This window comes from Microtus pennsylvanicus, chromosome 1 (genome assembly GCF_037038515.1).
Source record: "Microtus pennsylvanicus isolate mMicPen1 chromosome 1, mMicPen1.hap1, whole genome shotgun sequence".
Taxonomy (NCBI): Eukaryota; Metazoa; Chordata; class Mammalia; order Rodentia; family Cricetidae; genus Microtus; species Microtus pennsylvanicus.
This window is the reverse complement of record NC_134579.1, coordinates 107,437,728-107,458,925: the sequence shown is the minus strand read 5'-3', so window position 1 is coordinate 107,458,925 and position 21,198 is coordinate 107,437,728. Positions and strand designations below refer to the sequence as shown.

At 44.2% G+C, this 21,198-nt stretch overlaps 1 protein-coding gene across 7 annotated transcripts in view; it reads left to right on the top strand.

The window, feature by feature from the left end:
• Positions 1 to 2,551: 2,551 nt before the first annotated feature.
• The window catches only part of Crcp (CGRP receptor component), a 39,510-nt gene continuing 20,863 nt past the window's right edge, over positions 2,552 to 21,198 (top strand). For 4 of the 7 annotated variants that reach the window (XM_075977823.1, XM_075977814.1, XM_075977817.1 and 1 more), the window contains exons 1-4: positions 2,552 to 2,642; positions 12,217 to 12,253; positions 14,273 to 14,371; positions 20,044 to 20,138. In XM_075977823.1, coding sequence (XP_075833938.1) covers positions 2,635 to 2,642; positions 12,217 to 12,253; positions 14,273 to 14,371; positions 20,044 to 20,138 — 239 coding nt within the window. In that variant the 5' untranslated portion in view covers positions 2,552 to 2,634. Of the gene's footprint in view, positions 2,712 to 12,216; positions 12,254 to 14,272; positions 14,372 to 20,043; positions 20,139 to 21,198 lie in introns of all 7 variants that reach the window. The other 3 variants (XM_075977830.1, XM_075977836.1, XM_075977840.1) reach the window with 3 other exon arrangements.

Genomic DNA, 21,198 nt, shown 5'->3' with positions numbered 1-21,198 from the left:
AGAGGCACTTAGCTTGTGTTTCAGAAGAATCTATCTCTGAAGCCTCGGTTTTTATTATTCCTTCTTCCACTCACCTTAAAACACTTCTGGCTTGGGGACGCCTCTCTGCCTTGTTAGTTAACCCCTCCTCTATACTACAGAGTCAAACACAGCATGTCATAGTTATTTACGTCCAGAACTGGTCCTCCAACTAGGCTGTCAACTGGCTTGGACAGGGAGTGTGTATTACTCAGACCTGAATCACCAGCACCCAGCGGGCAATCGCTGTAAGATTGTTGAGTGGATAACACAATGAACATCACAATGAACACAATAACCCAATGGACAACACTGTGGGGCTTGCTCTGTTCTAGACAGGTACAGGGCACTCGTCAGCACATATTATGTCAGCTGGACCTGGGATGACGTTTTGTTGACTTGTTGATTTTTCATTTTGTCTTTAAATTTTTACTATTTTTAAACAGGGTTTCACTACAAGTCCCTATGTAGCTGAAGATGACCTTAAACTACTTTCTTGCCTCCAGCTCTGAAGTGGGGGAATTACAGGCATATGTCACCATACCAGACTCCCCCCACTTTTAATCAGTTCCTCAGATACAATCACCTGTAAACCACGTTAACATGGTTGGGCAGTGGTGGTACACAGCTTTAATCTCAACACTGGGAAGCAGAGGCAGGTGGATTTCTGCCTTTGAGGCCAGCCTGGTTTACATGAAATTTCAAGCTACTCAAGGCTACACAGTGGGAACCTGTCTTTCTTGGAAAAATCTTAACAGGTTTTTGATACATAATTTATATATTCCATTATTCACTCATTTAAACCATGCAGTTCAATACTCAGTATTATTCATCTGTTTTGAGGCAGTGTCTTCCTGTAATCTTGGTTGTCCTGGAGTTCACTATCTAAACCAGGCTGGCCTCAAACTCACAAGAAATTCTCCTGCTTCTGCCCCTCAATTTATTCAATATTTTAAAAAGTTTATTTTCATGTGTGTGTGGGGGTGTGTGCATGTGTGAGTGTGTACGAGCATGTAAGTGCAGGTGCCCCAGGAGGTCAGAAGAGGGCGTTGGATTCCCTGAGCCGGAGCACAGGGCCTTTATGTGTATTGGTGATAACTCTGGTCCCCTGCAGATGTAGGACTCACCCACTCTTCACGGCTGAGCTCCAATAGTCAATGTTTTCAATATTCCTATAATTATGCCATCATCCTCATGTAGTTCCTCTTGTTTAAGAGAAAGGATCTTCCTACATATCCCTAGTTGACCCAGAATGCACCATGTAGCCCAGACTGCCTTCAAATTCAAGGCATTCCATCTGCCCCAGCCTCCCAAGTACCCGGATAACAGATGTTTACCACCCTAGATTTCCTACAATAGATTTAAAACGTTTTTGTGCCCTCTAAAAGGAATTAAGTATCTTTTAAGTTGCTCCCTAGTTCTGTCCAGCTTCTCTTTTTAGCCTTAACCAACCACTAATCTACTATGTCTATATATTTGCTTTTACTTTTGTTTTGTGGTGTGTGTGTTAGAGACAAGGTTTCTCTGTGTAGTGCGTGTTGTTGTGGAACTTGCTCTGTAGACCAGGCTGGCCTCAAATTCACAGAGATCTGCCTGCCTGTGCCTCTTGAGTGCTGGGATTAAAGGCATGCACCACCACCTGGCAAGTTTTGTTTATTAGACTCTTTTTCTTTTCTTTTTGAAACAAGGTCTCCTGTATCCTAGTCTGGCCTTGAATTCACTGTATAGAGGATGATCTTGAATCTTGAATCCTTCTGTCTCTAACTTCCAAATGCTGGAATTATAGCAGATATGGGCCAGCAGGTGCATCCCTTTTCCTTTTTAAAGGTTGATTTTATGTATATGTGTGAGTGCCTGCGTGTATGTATATACTTAACATGAATGCCTGGTGAGAGGCTATCAGAGGGCCCTGGATCCTTTGGAATCGAATTTATAGGTTGTTGTGAGCCACTATGTTGTCCTGATTCTCTGCTAGAATTGGAAGTACTTTTAACTGCTATGTCATCTCTCCAACTCCTTCCTTCCCTCCTTCCCTCCCTCCCTCCCACTTTCTGTGTGGCCCTGGTTGTCTCTAACTCAGAGATGTGCCTGCCTCTACCTCCCCTTCCTGGAAATAGAGGCGTGTGCCACCATTGCCCCACCATTCCTGGCTTCTGTTTTTTTTTTCTTAAATTTCATTCATTCATTCGTTAAACACAGGGTCACCAATAGCCCAGGATGGCTTGAAACTCACTATGCAGCTGGTCAGGAACTCGTGGCAATCCCCCTGCCTCAACCTCTCTAGGGTTGGAATAACAGGTATGAGCGAACATGACCGGCTTGGGGGCTTTTAACGCATCCAAGGCCGGAACCTTATCTTATTTAAACACTAACAAAACCTAGACCACGAAGATGTTTAAATTCTGTCTCCAAACACTCGACGGGATGAAAGTCGAAACGCTACGACACCTACGACCAAGGAAGAGCCCCGCCCGCCCTGCAGCGGCCCGGCGGCCCCGGCGTGCAGCAGGCCGTCCCACAGTGCCTTGCGGCACGCACAGCAGCGGAGCGCCGTGCGGCGGTGGCGCAACGTGAGGCTCGTCCCTTCCAGCGGCTGCACGACGAAGGAGAGGCAATATGGAAGTGTAAGCGGCCAGTCCAAGGGAAACCCGACTCATCTGGGGACCATGAGCTCCGGACCGCGAGCTGGACGGGTGGGCGGAGTGGACGGGCCGGAAGTACCTGGTGCCGGGGCGGCAAGGAAGGGATCCTGCTGGTCTGGCAACCGGCTCCCCTCCCACATTCGTTAGGGGAGGGGATGTGGGAGGAATAGATATTTTCTTTCTCTTCCTTTCTTTCTCTTTCTTTTTTCTTCTTTCCTTTCTCCCTCCCTCCCTTCCTCTTTTCCTCCCTCCCTCCTTCCTTCTTTACTATTATTTTTTTTTCCTGGTTCTGGGCTTGAAACTCAAGACCTTACCAGTACTCCTCAAGTAGTCTGCCCCCGAAGTACCTCGCAGTCACAATTACCATTTTGGGATGCGGGCTTTGCATATGCTAGGGAAACACTCTACTGCTGATCCATATCCCCCCCAGCCACCATCATCATCTTTTTGTAATGCTGGAGATGATACCCAGGAGTTCGCACGTGCTAGGCAAAGGCTTTGCCACCGAGCTGCAGCCCCAGCCATTCTCTCCGTCGTTATTTTGTGATACTGATAACCAGGGCTGTGAACATACCAGGTGTACTGGTTTCCTTTCTGTTGTGTGACAAACACCATGAGCAAAAGCAATTTAGGGGTAGAAGGGTTTCTTGCAATTTTTTTTTTTTTATTTGAGACAGGGTTTCTCTGTGTTTCTCTGACTGTCCTAGAACTTACCCTGTAGACCAGGCTGGTCTTAAACTCACAGAGATCCGCCTGCATCTGTCTCCTTGACTCCTGGGATTAAAGGTGTGTGCCACCACCTGGTGGGGTTTATTACATCTTACACTTCAGGACACAATTTATCATTGAGGGAAGTCAGGGCAGGAACTCAAGGCAGGAACCTGAAGCAGAAAGCATTCAAGAACTCTGCTATCTGGTATACTCTCTGGCTTTTCTTAACTTCTTTATACAGCCCAGGGCCACCCACCCAAGGATGGTGCCACCTCTAGTGGGCTGTACTCTTGTGTTACTTAATAATCAAGACAGTCCCTCACGGACATGCCCACAAAGCAACCTGACAAAGAGACAGCTCCTCAATTGAGGCTTCTTCTCCAGGTGAAGCTAGGCTGTTTCAAGTTCGCAATTAAGATCAACTAGGCAGAGCCACACCTTTAATCCCAGCACTCGGGAGGCAGAGGCAGGCGGATCTCTGTGAGTTCGAGACCAGCCTGGTCTACAAGAGCAAGTTCCAGGACAGGCTCCAAAGCCACAGAGAAACCCTGTCTTGAAAATCCAAAAAATAAAAAATAAAAAATAAATCAACTAGGCAAATTTTTGAGCTATATACCTCCCTAGCCATCATCATCATCACCATCATTTTATGATGTTGGGGATGGTATCCAAGAATCTTGCACGTGCTAGGCGGGTACCACTGAATGGCACCCTCCACACATTTATTATTGCTGCTATTATTTGTGGTGCTGGGGACGGAAACTAGGGATAACTAGGCAAGCACTTTAGCACCGAGCCAACCCCCTATCCTCGTATTGTGGTGTTTGGAATGGCAGTGTCCTGAACATTCTAGGCAGTTACTCTCCCACCAGCAAAGCCATCCTAACAGTTTTTTCTCCATACCTTTTTTTAAAAAGATGATTTGGGCCGGGCGGTGGTGGCGCACGCCTTTAATCCCAGCACATTTTGTTACTTTATTCATTTATATGATGGTGGTTCCTCAATGTTTATGACCTTTCTTTTCCACTCATTTCCTGATTGTTTTTTTTTAAATATATTTTTAAAATGTTTATTTATTTGTTATGTATACAATATTCTGTCTGTATGTATGTTTGCAGGCCAGAAGAAGGCACCAGACCTCATTACAGATGGTTGTGAGCCACCATATGGTTGCCGGGAATTGAACTCGGGACCTTTGGAAGAGCAGGCAATGCTCTTAACCACTGAGCCATCTCTCCAGCCCCTCCTGTCTGATTGTTTAAACCATAATTTAGCTCTTTCCCAGTCATTAGACAGTCTTTTTTCCTGTTTCCGGTTCCCTCCCACCCCACCCCTAAGTAGGGTCTCTTGTATTCAAGGTTTAGCTTTGAACTCACTAAATAGTCAAGAGTGACCTTGACTACTTCTCACTGCCGAACTTTTATGGTGTGTGACACCACACCCTGGTTTATGCAGTGCTGGGGATGGGGCTCAGGATTTTACTCAGGCTAGAAGAGCACTCTACTAACGGAGCTACATTCCCAACTCATGGTCCCCCCCCTTTTTTTTAAAGGCTTTAAAAATTATTTTTTTAATGCCTGGCAGTGGTGGTGAATGACTTTTTACTCATAGCACAGAGACAGGCGGATCTCCGAGTCCAAGGCCAGCCTGGGCTACATAGTGAGTTACAGGACAGCCAGAATTACACAGAGAAACCCTGTCTCGAAAAAAAAAATCATTTAATGTGTGTATATGTCTTTGTGGGTTTGTGCATGTGCGTGCAGTGCCCTTGGAGACCAGAAGAGAGCATCTGATCCTCCAGAGCTGGAGTTCCTGTCCACCATCAGCCTCCTGATGTGGTGCTGGGATGCAAAATCAGGTTCTCTGCCTGAGCAGTACAAGCTCTTAACTGCTGAGCCTCTGCAGCCTGCCGTGGCTTTGCCTATGTAGTGTATAGTCAGAGTTGAACAAATGGACCTTGTCTTCTGTAGTGTGTGTGCGTTAGGAGTGCTGTCCTTTTACAGCTAGCAATATGGAGATTTAGAAAGAGAAGCAAAAGATACACAACAACCCAGCAGTGGGCTTAGGAAGAGTGCGTGTTGGCTAGCTAGGAAGTGCAAGGTACAAGTTAAAGTGTTCATTGACTTTGAAGCTTTCAGTTTTCCTGTATCAAAGTTTAGTTTTTCAGAACATGAATTGATGACGTTTTAAGCAGAGAAGAGTTTAGCAATTTTGTTCGTCATTTCGTTCGCAAGTTAAGTGTGTGGCAATGAATAGATAGGGCTCACTTTTTTGTTTGTTCTGTTCTTGGGTGTTTATGTGTGCTTTTAAGGAAAGTGTCAATAGATCATTTTGTTCTGTTTATTCAGGATTCTGTTTTCCAAAGTGGTTGTTTGCTTTCATTAAGTTGACTCCGCACATTAAGCACACTTTACAGGTTAAATTTCAAATAGTAAGACAGCTTTAGTCCAGTAATGAATTACTTAAGGGACACTAAGTAACTGCCTACCTATAGCATAGATTCCATAGTCTTTAAAGTTCACTTAGGCCCAGGTTTGTAATCCTAGCATTTAGGATTAGCAGCAAGAGAAGGATCACAAGGTTAAGGGCAGCCCCAGCTCATAGCAAGTCCCAGGTCAGTCTGTTACACAGTGAGAGCCGAGCTTAAAAATAAAGCAAAACCACAAACTCTGAGCTGAGCAGATCTAGCCTCCACCTTCCAAATGCTGAGGTTACACTTGTGATTTCCAGTACCCAGTTTAGAAACAAACAAATGGCCTGGAGAGATGGCTCAGCACTGGTGGCTCTTGCAGAGGACCCAGGTTCAATTCCCAGCACCCACATGGTGGCTCACAACTGCCTGTAACTCCAGTTTCATTGGATCTAACACCTTCACGCAGACATACATGCAAGGAAAACATGAATGTAATGAAATAAAAATAAATAAATAAATTTAAAAGACTTTATTTAAAAACCAACCAACCAAAGTTCTCACCTTATAGCCTGGGCTGCCTTTGAATTTCTAATCCTCCTTCCTTAACCTGACAGGTGCTGGTTTATACTGGGTGCCACTACACCTAGCTCCTTTGTTAACATAACTTTTATTACATTTTAATTATCTATGAGTATATGTATGTCTCGGTGTACATGTGGGGGTCGGGACAACCTGTGGAAGTTAGTTCTTTTTTTCCACTCTGTGGGTCCCTGGGATTGAACTCAGATCATCAGGCTTGGTGGCGGGCTCCTTTACCTGCTAAGGCATCTCACTGAGGCCTTACTTGTTAAAAACTTTTTTAAAATTGAGTTCTATTTATTTATGTATTGGGATACACATACTCCAGCACACATGTGGAAGTCAGAGGACCACTTGTGGACTTAGTTCTTTTTCCACCATATGGGATCAAATTCAGGCTGTCAGGCTTGGCAGCAAGTGCCTTTACTCACTGAGCCATCTTGCCGGCCCGCTTGTTAAAGTTTCGCTATGGATATTTGCCTTATAGTTTGTCCAAGCATTCTCTCCATACACACACCTACATACACTTTATTCTGAACCATTTGACAGTTGCAGACATCATTATTTTACCCTTTTAAAAGTACTTTTTAAGCTGGGTGATGGTGTCACATGCCTTTCATCCCAGCACTCAGGAGGCAGAGGCAGGAGGATCTCTCTGAATTTGAGGCCAGCCTGCTCTACAGAGCTAGTTCCAGGCCAGTCAGGGCTATACAGAGAAAACTGTTGAAAACCAAAACCAAACAAACAAACAAAAAAGAACTTCCCTTGGGGCTGGAGATATGGCTGCTTGGTTAAGAGCATTTACTACACTTGTAGAGGACCTGGGTTCTATTTCCAGCACCCACATCAGATGGCCTACAGCTACCTATAACTTCAGCTTTAGGGGAATCTGATGCCCTTCTCTGGCCTTGGAAGGCACCTGAACACGTGCACATACACACATACACATAAATAAATAATAAGTCTTATAAAAAGAAATTTCCAAGATGTACAGCTCATGTAGGCCTTCATGGAAAAATGGTTAATTTACCCATTGACAAAAGATTTGGTTCTGGGGATTGCATTCTAAAGACATGCTCTACCATTGAACTGTATCCTAGTCTCTCACTGGCTTTCTATTAGATGAAATTATGCCTAGAATGTATTGGCATTTAATCTGAATAGCTGAGTAGCTGGGTCTTAAAATCAGCCAGATCTGGTGGTACACAACTACATTCTTAGCACTAAGATGCCTGCCTGAGGCAGGGGAATCATGAGTATAAAGGCCATAGTGAGATACTCCCCCCCCAAAAAAAACAAAACAAAAACAAAAACCAAAAAGAAATGGAAACTAGCCGGGTGGTGGCCTAGGCCTTTGATCCCAGCTCTCGGAAGGCAGACAGGTGGATCTCTGTGAGTTCAAGGCCAGCCTGGTCTACAAAGTGAGTTCCAGGAATTAATTGGTTTCTGCCATCCACAGTCTGTAAGATGCGATGTCTGCCTTGTTCTCCTGATCCTCAAGCAGACTCATTAATGTCCCTGAGGGACTGCATAGGTTGGTGGTGGAGTTCTTGCTTAATCTGTGTCGGACCCCCAGCTTGACCCCAGCTTGACCCAGCTCTCCATTTTTACAAATTGTATGTGAAAGAGAATTCCCAGTTCTCTCCCTCTCTCTCATGCTAGAAAAGGCGGATGATGTTTGTTGGATTCTTACATCTGTTTCCTAGAGAGTGTTGGTGTGTGTTCGTGTTTGAGACAGGGTCTCCCCACGTAGCCAATGTCATCTTTCCCCATCCATCAGTGTTGTGCTTACAAGTATTCACCATCTTACCTCTGATTTTGTGTGTACAATATTGACTCAAGTAGTTGGGCAGTGACTTGGAATTTCTCAGTGCGTGACCACAGAGTGGTTTGTGATTTGGAAAAAACATATACCAGTGACGCTGGGAATGGACCCATTGCTATTCACCTTGAAGTGGTATATCACAGGCGCAGCGTTCCTCTGAGAGCAAGGGAACTGTAACTCAATTTCAACCAGTAGGAAGCCGTGTGGGCTCATTTCCTGATTAAGTAGACATGATTTGATTTGTCTGTTTAGTTTTTTAAAAGACAGGCTCTCATTTAACTCAGTTTGGCCTCAAACTCCCTGTATAGCTGAGGATGACATTAGACTTCTGATACTTTTTTCTCTGATTACAGGCCACCATGCCTGGTGTATTTGGTGCTAGATAGGAACCAAAGCCCTTGTCCTTGCTAGGCAAGTATTCTGCCAGCTGAGCTCTGCACTGTTTCTCTTGTGTTAGATTCTTTCTAAATATAATACCCTGCCTTGGGTTCAGTGTCCTTGGGATGAAGCAGGAGATTTGTGCAATTGTAGCGTTTGCTGAATTACCAGGAGCATTTGACCAGGCGCTGCTCACCGATTTGATTTCTGTGCTGACATTACTGTGCTGTTGCCTTGTTGACCCGTGTTAGCTGTGGAAGAGCTCCGCTGTAATTGTTGACTGGGGAAAGCAGCCATCTCACGCCATGGTTTTGAAATTCTGCGCTGTCATTTTCACTGTGCAGGTCCACTCCGGGCGACAGACCGCACAGTGGTTCTTGTTGCCCGTGTGTCCGCTCCAGACTGCTCTGCCTGGATTTTTAGATTCTGTTCTAGTTTCCCTTCATCTAGTCTACTCTCATTTTTCATAGTCATCATTATTTTCCAGTTCATGGAACTTCTTATTGTATGGCAAGTTACTTTACTCTCCGAGCCTGAGCTTTGTCATCTGAAAGTTGGAATCGTATTGATAGGCCCCTGCACTGGAGGGCTTTTAGTGAGAGTTGACATAATCTTTTTTTTTTTTAATTTATTTTATGCTCATAGGTGTTTTGTCTACATGTATGTCTGTATACCATGTGCATGCCTGGTGACTTTGGAGGTCAGAAGAGGGCTAATTCCCTCATGATTGGAGTTACAAATGATTGTGAACCACCATGTGGATGCCATGAATCAAGCCCAGGTCTTCTGAAAGAGCAGCTAGCTAGTGCTCCTAATCATTGAGCCATCTCTTCAGTCTGAAGTCTTTTTTAAATACTGGCCTCCATTCGTGGAGGTTCTAATTTTCCAATCTGCTGTCTCATTTCACCAGAATGGAAAATCTTCATGAAGTAAGACATTTAGCCGCACAGACGAAAGTAACGATAATCACATTTTCTAAGCACTTACAATGTTCTACCTATATCTTTACATTTAATCCTGTATATAATCTTACAAAGGTGTATAACATTTAATCCTGTATATAATCTTACAGAGGTGTATAGTATAATTTCCATGTTGTAAATGTGAAGATTTAATTGTAGAGATGAAATCACTTTAGAAAATACACACAGCCAATGACAGACATAATGGGGTTTAGAATCAGGTTACACTTCATATATATAAATATATTTATATTTATGTATGTCTGCTTGCTTGTCTGTGTACCATGTGAGTGCATGTGCCCTTGGAACCTGGAAGAGGCTATTGGAACAGGTCACAGGCAGTTGTGAGCTGTCTGATGTAAGTGCTAGAAACTGGACTGTACAAGAGCAGGAAGAGCTCCTAACCACTGAGCCATCGCTCCATTGTCCATGCTACACTAGATTGTTCCCATATCTTGTTTTAGCTGGGGTAAGCTTGGGGAGAAATTGGTCCAATAAAATCTACATCTTAACTTGGCAGAGAGGAAATCAGAACCTCAGCATGTCTGGTTTCAGTTGTCGTTAATTGTCATAGCATGCTGACTCTGGGCTGCTCAAAGCAATACGTCCTCTGCTGCCACGGTGTGGGATGGGCCAGTTGTGATCTGAGTCGTTACTGGTATATTTTGATATGATAGTGTGGAGTGGATCAGTTGTCATTTTGTGCCATAGCTGTGTTCATACAGGAGCGGTAACAGATTGCTTATCAGTTATGCAGGGGAAAAACCAGGCTTTTAGCAACTAAATATGTGACGTTTCTGTGACTTTCATCGGATCCTTGACCCTTGCTGGGGTTTCTAGTGACAGTGTTTGTGCTAAAAGTACATAGGCCATTTCTGTCAACATGAAGGACTCAGGTTGTCCAAGATGCCAGGAACCATTGGTTGTAATGAGAGAAGGATGTTCACCAGGGATGAATCAGCACCTTGTTTCTTCAGTCATTTCTAATGCTCTTGCTGCCTACAGACCCTTCTATACTGGAGTTCCTTTGAGGGTTACCTTCCATGTTCTTGTACCTAACTTTCTGTCCACACAGGTTTGGTATAATGTGTATCTTAGTCATCTGTGGGGAAATGGGCACATGATATGCTGTGTCTATAAAAAGGAAAGCCTGAGAGGTTGTGGGGAAAAGGAACACTTCTGCATTGCTGGTGGGAGTGCAAGCTGGTACAGCCCCTTCGGATGTCAGTGTGACGATTTCTCAGAAAATTAGGAAACAGCCTTCCTCAAGACCCAGTAATACCACTTTTGGGTGTATATCCAAAGGATGCTCAATTGTGCCACAAGGACATGTGCTCAACTATGTTCATCACAGCTTTGTTCATAGCCAGAACCTGGAAACAACCTAAATGTCCCTTAATCGAAGAATGGATAAGGAAAATGTGGTACATTTACACAATGGAGTACTACACAGCAGAAAAAAAATAACAACAGCTTGAATTTTGCAGGAAAATGGATGGAGCTAGAAAATATTATTTTCAGTGAGGTAACCCAGACACAGAAAGACAGTTATCACATGTACTCAGTCATAGGTGTTTTTTTTTTTAAAATAAATTTATTTATTTTTATTTTATGTGCATTCATGTTTTGCTTGCACATATGTCTATGTGTGAGTTTTATTTTATTTTTTTTAAGATTTATTTATTTATTATATATACAACATTCTGCCTCCATGTATGCCCACATGCCAGAGGAGGGCGCCAGATCTCAGTACAGATGGTTGTGAGCCACCATGTGGTTGCTGGGAATTGAACTCAGGACCTTTGGAAGAGCAGCCAGTGCTCTTAACCGCTGAGCCATCTCTCCAGCCCTATGTGTAAGTTTTAGATCTTGGAGTTACAGACAGTTTTTAGCTGCCATGTAGGTGCTGGGAATTGAACCCAGATCCTCTGGAAGAGGAGTCAATGCTCTTAACGGCTAAGCCATCTCTCCAGCCCTTCATAGGTGGTTTTTAAACATAAAACAAAGAAAACCAGCTTACAAACCACAATCCCAGAGAACTTAGACAACAATGAGGACACTAAGAGAGACTTACATAGATCTAATCTACATGGGAGTAGAAAGTATAAAAAGACAAGATCTCCTGAGTAAATTGGGAACATGGGGACCTTGGGGGAGGATTGAAGGGGGAGGGGAGAGGCAGGGAGGGGAGCAGAGAAAAACGTAGAGCTCAATAAATATCAAAAAATATATATATATAAAAAGGAAAGCCTTGGGGCTGGAGAGATAGCTCAGTGGTTAAGAATGCTTGCTACATAATGAGAACCAGAATTTAGATCTCAGCACCCACGTGACAAGTCTAGGTATCCTGCAAACATCTGTAACTCCAGCTTTGAGGGGGTCAGTGCCTTCTGTGCACACAGGCATGCAAATCTACATACCCATGTAGAACATTCTTAGCTCTCATAGGCATACACACACACATAAGTAAATAAATATTAAAAGGAAAGGAAAATTGTTTCTACCTGAAATTTGCTGATGCAGGACTAGCTAACCCAGGCAGGGCTCGCTAACCCAGGCAGGACTTAAGGCATTTCTAGTGTTAGATTGTTCTCGGTTCCTGAACTAGCTAGCTGGATCTTGACTAAAGGGATTATTTTCTAGACACTTGAGACCTTGTAATGGATGTGGCTCACTGTTTTTTTGCAGGAAGGACGCGAACGCAGCACTGCTCAGTAACTATGAGGTAAGGGCTCTCACGGGCTGCTGTATTTCCCTCTTTTGGTTTCGTCTTTGCTTGTGAAGATGTTGGGTTAGTTTTCTTTTTGTTTTTTCTGAGATAGGGTTTCTCTGTAGCTTTGATGCCTGTTCTGAACTAGCTCTTGTAGAACAGGCTGACCTCAAACTCTCGGAGATCCACTTGCCTCTGCCTCCGAGTGTTGGGATTAAAGGCGTGCGCAGTCACTGCCTGGTTTAAAGAAAGATTAGTTTTCTTTAGAAATGACAACTCATTTGAAGTTTCCACTTTAACACAGGGTAGGTGGCCCTGGACGGATCTTGGAATGGCCTGAGTTTTGTGAATTATGAATGGTTCCTTAGGGAAGTGGGGAGGCTCTGGTTCATAAGTGACCTTCTGTAAATCCCAGGGTCTGTCGTTAGATTAGACAGGAGGAAGAGCTGCTGCTGTAGAGCCACTGCATTCTATTAAAATCTTAGTCACCTTTAGTACCAGCACTTTGGAGGCAGAGGCAGGTGGATCTCTGCAAGTTCAAGGCCAGCCTGGTCTACAAGAGCTAGTTCCAGGACAGGCTCCAAAGCTACAGAGAAACAAAAGAAAAAAAAACTTAGTTCTTTCCTGATTACCATCCTTTATTTCATTTGGATCTTCAAAGGGCCTCAGAGATCGATACCCTCATTTTGAGATTAAGAGTTGACTAATTGAGTAAGAGTGAGCAGCTTTATAATTCTGACTGATGGAGACAAAGAGGAAAGAAGTTGCTGAGAAGGGAGATCCTAGTATTTTTACTGCCTTCTGCTTTGCCTGCGTCTAGTTTGGTCCTGGCAAAGCAGTCTGGTGGGACAGCTCCAGGTGCAGAAGAGCCTGCACCTATCAGTGTCCATGTCACAGTGAAACCCAAAGTCTCGGGGGATCTGGGTCTCCATTCTGGGCTGCCGGGCGGTGCGCACGCCTTTAATCCCAGCACTCGGGAGGCGGAGGCAGGCTGATCTTTGTAAGTTCGAGGCCAGCCTGGTCTACAAGAGCTAGTTCCAGGACAGGAACCAAACAAATAGTCATAATAGCTTGAGATAAGAAGGGACTAGTGATGTATGTTTTTAATTTTGACATTAGATCTTACTTATTTGTGTGATATGTATCTGCATGGACACGGAGAACAGAGGACTTGTGGAAGTTGTTTTCTCCTTCTGCCGTGTGGGTCCAGAGATGGAACTCAGGTTGCTGTGTTTGGCAGCAAGTGCCTTTACCAGCTGAGCTGTCTCCCTGGCCGGTGATAGATGGTTTTGTTTGTTTTGTTTTTCGAGAGCTGTGGCTTTGGAGCCTGTCCTGGAACTAGCTCTTATAGACCAGGCTGGCCTTGAACTCACAGAGATTCACCTGGCTCTATCTCCTGAGTGCTGGGATTAAAGGCGTGCAGCACCACTGCTTGGCTATACATGTTTTAAATTAGTGTTCACAGTTATTATTTTAAGGGTTTTATTTTTAATTTCTAACGTGTGTTTTTGTGTGTGAGTATGTACATGTAAATATTGTGCCCCTAGAGGCCAGGCTAGGCCATCCCCTCGACCTGGAGTTACAGGTAATTGTGAGCTGGCCGATGGTCTTCTGCAAGAATAGTAAGTGCTCTTAGTCTCTGAGCTTTCTCTACAATATTTTAAATAATGGATGCTTTGTCGGGTAGTGCTGACGGGCACACCTTTGATTCCAGCACTCGGGAGTTAGAGGTCAACTTGGTCTACAGAGCAAGTTCAAGTCCAAAGCTACACAAAAACTCTGTCTCGAAAAACCGATAGGTAGGTAGGTAGGTAGCTAGCTAGCTAGCTAGATAGCTAAAGGAGGCTTTGAATTGGTTTAGCTAAGAGAGCATCTGAAATATGCTGCACAGTTCTAGGATGAAATACTTGATCTAGACCAACTCATGGGAAGTAGGTTTGTGGGAAGAAAGTGACATAACTTGACTGTCTTTTAGAACCTTGGAGAAACACATCTCTCAGCTTCACTGACAATGTCTTTTGTGCCTCTTCCTAGGTGTACCAGCTGCTAACAGATCTCAAGGAACAGCGGAAGGAAAGTGGGAAGAACAAACACAGTGCCGGGCAGCAGAACTTGAATGCCATCACCTACGAGGTGAGCCCAGCTGCTCAGAGGCTTCAGGGCCTCTCCAGTGGTGAGCGTGGGAGGAATGGGGATACCTGCCAGTAAGTGAGACAGAGTAAAATGTCCTGAATAAAGTGCGTATTTGGGGTCCCCACCGAACAACCCTCAGATTCTCCCAGTCATCTGGCTGGAGCCTTTTGCTCTCTCTGGATGAGAGTTGTGATAGGTGGGAAGCTCTAACCTTGCCAGTGCTGGGTCTGTTTCCTTGGAGGTGATAGCAGCTGGCCTATAGGCAATGCTGTGGATGGCGCCCTCTAGTGTTATAACCTCATGCAGGCTTTTGATAGTGCGACTTTGTGTTCCAGTTCTTGGGTAGGCCTAGGAAGTCAGGCAGCAGTTGACATGGTAGCTTCCCAGCAGCCCTTGGTAGTACCAGTGTTATACTTTGCAGGCCTGGGGTGCCTGACAACTTTGGTCTTAAACATTTGATGGCTCTCTGGAACTCTTCCGTCTGTCTGTTCTGAGATAGGATCTCAGGCTTCTTATGTAGCCCAGGATGATTTTGAACTCCCGATCCTCCTGCTTCTACTTCCCAGGTGCAGGGATTACACAGGCAAATGCTGCCACATCCCTGCCTATTCTCTGACTCTCTAGAGCCTCAGGCCTCCACCCACTCTCCATCACCATCCCTCCCGGTCCTTCCCTGCCTGCTTTGGGAGGCAGCTGCCAGCCTTGAAGCTCTGTGTCATCTTCAGTTGTCAGAGCAGCCTGCCCACGCCACCTTTGTTGTTGGCTGGTCAGCCGCTCAGCTTTGCCTCTCTGCTGCTCCACTGCCACCGTCTTTGCTGCTCCCTCACTGTCTGTGTTGCTTCTTCATGTTGCCCGAGCAGCTTGCTGTGCTAGACACGGGACAGGAAAAACCGCTGACAGATAGAGAAACCAGCTGAGAGAAGCATTTTACTGGGCCTGTGGCGACATCAGGGAAGGGCCGCAGCACAGAGGGTGAGGGTGTCTTCTAGCCATCTCACCAGTGAACTGACCCCTGCTTAGTCACAGAAGGGGTGTGTCAGTCCGGGTTCTCTTAGAGGGCTGGAATTCATGGGGTAAAACTATGTGTGTTACACACACAAACATTGAGTCAGGTTTAAAATAGTAACAACAGTAGACCTGAGAGCTAAGAACCCTGTAGTTTCTTGGTCCCTGAGACTCAGTGCCCCAGCAGTCAGAATATTTTCACAACAGCTGGCTCTCAGTTGGAGTGGGAGCAACTGGTAGTTTCCTGGGGAACTGCTGGTCTCTAGTCCACAACGAAAGCTTAGAAACACTGGTCCTGATACCAGTGTGGGAATCAGCAACAGGGCAGGTTAACTCAGTAGAGGGAGGCCATGTGAACAGGGGCAAGGTGACCCTCCTTCTGGACTACTAGCAGAAAGTGTCGCTCACAACACGAGTGGGACCCCACATCAATCAAGGCAATCAGGACACTTCTTTAGGAGAGGCTTCCTACTCAGGTGGTTCTAGTTTGTGGCAAGTTGACATGGAGACCAGCCATGATAAGGGGTGTTGGTAGTGACCACAGAGGACCTCACATGCAGATAAAGTTTATGTTTGTTCCAGTCATAGTCTCGTCTCTCACACAAGTCATGCAGACCCCCTGCGAGGCCATCAAGGAAATGATCTTCCTCTGGCTTACATGGAAATGTTTGCAGGATCATCTAGAGTTCATTGTGGTTTGTGATAACAACAACAGTAAACATCCAGTAGAGACTGTTCGAAACAGTCCTTTCTGTTCAGGAGCTACAACAACACAGTGATTGTTATGCCATTCCCCAAGGTGTCTAGGGAGCCATCCAAATGACTGTCTGACATGGTGTCCACTGACTTACAGTCCTTTAACTCAGGAAGGGAGAGCTCAGTGAGGGGTAAGATTGTCTGGTGCCGCAGGGTCTTGGCTCATATAGGAAAGGGACAGCAGAGTCCATGCTTAACGAAAAGAACAGAGTAACACTGATGATGTGTAACAGTGGTAGCAGAGCTTAGCTCCTGTTATCTGTCTCAGGACTGAAGCTATTATAGTCACAGTGACAGTTTGCTACAATGAAAGGATTCAGATTAAAATTAGCCAAGAGGCCGGGCGGTGGTGGCACACGCCTTCAATCCCAGCACTTGGGAGGCTGAGGCAGGCGGATCTCTGTGAGTTCGAGACCAGCTTGGTCTGTAAGAGCTAGTTCTAGGACAGGCTCCAAAACCACAGAGAAACCCTGTCTTGAAAAACCAAAATAAATAAATAAATAAATAAAATTATCCAAGAGAATAAAAAAATAGGGGAATATCCAAGTCATAGTTTCCACTGTCCTCACACATGGGCTTGAGTTACTACTTTTCTAAAGTCTGTCTGTGGCCGTAGCATGGAATGTTGCCAGCAGGGAAGCTCTGCTGGGTTGTGATGTACACTGGTCTTATGCTAGCTAACCCTTGCTCTGAAACTGTAGAGGTGTGGCCAGCCCCTAAGTTAGGCTGATAAGCAGAATTACCCAGGGGCCCAGGCATAACATTCCAGGGACCTGGAAATCACCACCTAGGACAAAGGCTAGAACTGTTCTTTGTGCAAGGCCAAATTAATTTTTTTCCCTTTTCTTCAGTTTTTCGAGACAGGGTCTCACTGTGTAACCTTGGTTGACCTGGAACTCACATGCCAGGGTGGTTTGGAACTCAGAGATCTGCTTGCCTCTTCCTCTTGAGTGCTGGGTTTAAAGGCATTTAAAAAGAAAGCAAAATTAATTCATAAGGTTGTTCTTCCTAACCTGTTTGGGAATTGAATGGAAACAGCAAGCAAGTAGTACATTAGAATGTTGTATAAACTGCAGCTCATCATAGCCTAAAGACAGGTCATCATCAACAACAACAAAATTCCCCAAGTGTTGGGCTAGAACTCTTGAGTACTTTGGGGTTGGAGTGATGGCTCAGCAGTCAGAAGTGCTTATTGCTCCTGAGTTTGACTTTAGCACCTGCACTGGGCAGCTCGCAGCTGATGGAGGAAGGTCATTGGCTAATTAATAAAGAAACTGCTTGGCTCTGATAGGTTAGAACATAGGTGGGTGGAGTAAACAGAACAGAATGCTGGGAGGAAGAGGAAGTGAGCTCAGACGCCATGCTCCCCTCTCCCGATGCAGCCAGCCGCCAGGTCAGACATGCTGAATCTTTCCCAGTAAGACTGGTGCTACACAGATTACTAAATATGGGTTAGGCAAGATTGTGAGAATTAGCCATTAAGAGGCTAGAACTAATGGGCCAAGCAGTGTTTAAAACAATACAATTTGTGTGTTGTTATTTTGGGGCATAAGCTAGCCAGGCGGCCGGGAGCTGGGCGTCAGGAATGCAGCCCGTAGCTCCTTCTACACGCAGCCACCTGTAACTAACTCCAGTGTCAGGGGATCAGTATTTCTTTCCTCTGCCCCTGCTCTTTTATATACATACTCGCACATGCATACACATAAACATAATTTAAAAATAAAAATAATTCTTAAAAATCTGAAAATTTTAGAATATTAAATTATATCACTGCTTTCCCTTTTCTTATTCAGAACTATTTTTTCAAGATTTTATGTATTTGAGTATTTTTCTTGCATGTATGTCTATGTACCACGTACGTGCCTATTTGCCTGTGGAGGTCAGAGGAGGGTGTCAGTTCCTTGGAACTGGAGTTATAGATAGTTGGGAGCCACAATGTGGATGCTAGGAATTGAACCTGCGTCCTCTGCAAGAGCAATGTGTGCTTTTAATCACTAAGCCATCTCTCCAGCCCCTTATTCAAATTCCTGTGTCCTGGGGCTCCAAATGGCTCAGTGGTTTTGAGCACATATTGCTCTTGTAGAGAGAGTCCACAATGATTCCCTAGCACTCATGCTGAGTGACTTAGCTGCTTGGAACTCTTTTTTTAGGAGGTTCTGAAGCCTCTCACCTCCACAGATATCTGTATTCAAGGGCATACCCACATAGAATCACATAATTAAAAATAAAAATAGATCTTTTAAAAACCCTCACATTTTTTTCCTTTTTTTTACTGATATTTATTGAGCTCTACATTTTTCTCTGCTCCCCTCCCCACTACTCCCCTCCCCCCTTCATTCTCCTCCAAGATCCCCATGCTCCCAATTTACTCAGGAGATCTTGTCTTTTTCTGTTTTCTACTTCCCATGTAGATTATATCTATGCAAGTCTCTCTTAGTATCCTCATTGTTGTCTAAGTTCTCTGGGATTGTGATTTGTAGGCTGGTTTTCTTTGCTTTATGTTTAAAAACCACCTATGAGTGAGTACATGTGATAATTGTCTTTCTGTGTCTGGGTTACCTCACTCAAAATAATGTTTTCTAGCTCCATCCATTTTCCTGCAAAATTCAAGATGTCGTTATTTTTTTCTGCTGTGTAGTACTCCATTGTGTAAATGTACCACATTTTCCCACATTTTCCTTATCCATTCTTCGATTGAGGGACATTTAGGTTGTTTCCAGGTTCTGGCTATGACAAACAAAGCTGCTATGAACATGGTTGAGCACATGTCCTTGTGTCATGGTTGAGTGTCCTTTGGATATATACCCAATAGTGGTATTACTGGGTCTTGAGGAAGGTTGTTTTCTAATTTCCTGAGAAATTGCCACAGTGACATCCAAAGGGGTTGTACCAGCTTGCACTCCCACCAGCAATGCAGAAGTGTTCCCTTTTCCCCACAACCTCTCCAGCATAAGTTGTCATCAGTGTTTTTGATTTTGGCCATTCTTTCAGGTGGAAGATGGAATCTCAGAGTTGTTTTGATTTGCATTTCTCTGATGACTGAGGATGTTGAACATTTCCTTAAGTGTCTTTCAGCCATTTTAGATTCCTCTGTTGAGAGTTCTCTGTTTAGGTCTGTACTCCATTTTTTTTATTGGATTATGTGTTCTTTTGGTGTCCAATTTCTTGAGTTCTTTGTATATTTTGGAGATCAGACCTCTGTCTGATGTGAGGTTAGTGAAGATCTTTTCCAATTCTGTAGGCTGTTTTGTCTTGTTGACTGTGTCCTTTGCTTTACAGAAGCTTTTCAGTTTCAGGAGGTCCCATTTATTAATTGTTTCTCTCAGTGTCTGTGCTGCTGGAGTTATATTTAGGAAGTGATCTCCTGTGCCAATGCATTCAAGTGTACTTCCCACTTTCTCTTCTATAAGGTTCAGTGTGGCTGGCTTTATGTTGAGGTCTTTGATCCATTTGGACTTGAGTTTTATGCATGGTGATAGATATGGGTCTATTTTCATTCTCTACATGTTGACATCCAGTTATGCCAGCACCATTGTTGAATGTGCTTTCTTTTTTCTATTTGATATTTTTTGCTTCTTTATCAAAGATCAGGTGTTTGAAGATGTGTGGATTGATATCCGGGTCTTCTATTCAGTTCCATTGGTCCTTCTGTCTGTTCTTATGCCAATACCAGACTGTTTTCAGTACTGTAGCTCTGTAGTAGAGTTTGAAGTCAGGGATTGTGATGCCTCCAGAAGTTCTTTTACTGTACAGGATTGTTTTGGCTATCCTGGGTTTTTTGCTTTTCCAAATGAAGTTGAGTATTGTTCTTTCGAGGTCTTTGAAGAATTTTGCTGGGATTTTGATGGGCAAAAAACCCTCAAAATTTTTATATCTTATGTTTGGCTTTATTTTGTGTATTTATTTTTTAGACATTAAAATACATATCAAAAACGCCATGTAGGAACCAGAGTCCTGCGATTGTTCAAGAATTCCTCACAGCAATGAAAAGCCACAAGCTGACCAAGTAAGTTATCCTCAGTAGGCAACAGGTAACACAGAATGCAGTGAGAATAATGCCTTAGAATAGTTTCTTACAACAGCTGCATCCATTCAGTCACACTTTGGCCTCATAATTGTACATAGAACTGTTTTTTCTTGTTGTTGGTTTTTTGTCCCCCCCCCCTTTTTGAGATGGGGTTTCTCTGTAGCCCTGGCTTTCCTGGAACTCACTCTGTAGACCAGGCTGGCCACAGGCCCAGAGATTCAGAGATGCCTCTGCCTCCTGATGCTGGGATTAAGGGCGTACACATTATTGTTTTAAAGTGGGATGATGGTATTGCGAGAAAAGACAACTGAAAATTGGACACATGGCCTTAAAGAGCCACTGCGTCCTTATCCCAGAGTCTTTCCTTAGTGTTCATAAAGCTCTTTGCTACCTGTCATTACAGCCAAATGAGATTGAAAGTAGGGTTCAGAATTCACAGTGTTGAGTTGCAAGTGTAGCTCAGTGCTCCTCTTTACCTTGCATGCTAGCATGTGTGAGGGTTTCATCCCCAGAACTATTGGAGGTTTGGGGTTGCAGGGAAGGGGAAGGAAGGCAGGCAAAAAAAGAGAAAACAAAACAAACAAAGACAATGGAAGTTCTTTTTATAAGATAAATGAACAAAGTTACCTGGCGTTGTGTTTGCTTGGGGTAGAAGTGGCTTGACTATAGTCTGCCTGCACCTCAGATGTCTCCCGGCAGCTTTTCTTGGCCTTTAATATTTGTGTGAGTTCAGTTTACAAAAGCTAAAAACACAGGTTAAGGGTTTACATTGGAAGACAACCAGTCCATGTCTTTTAGGATTAGTGTTAATGTTGATAACTTCCAAAAGCCGCTTCGTAAATTTTTGTTTGTTTGGGTTTTTTGTTTTGTTTTGTTTTGTTTTTTTTGGTGTTTGTTGATACTAACCCAGGCCTCGGCACACGCTAGGTGGTATTGTTGAACACTGATCCAGCCCTCCAGTCGCTTTTGTTACCGTGTTCGGGATGATGATTGCTACACTTAGGTGAACACTGGAGACAAACCTCTTTTAAACTCTGTG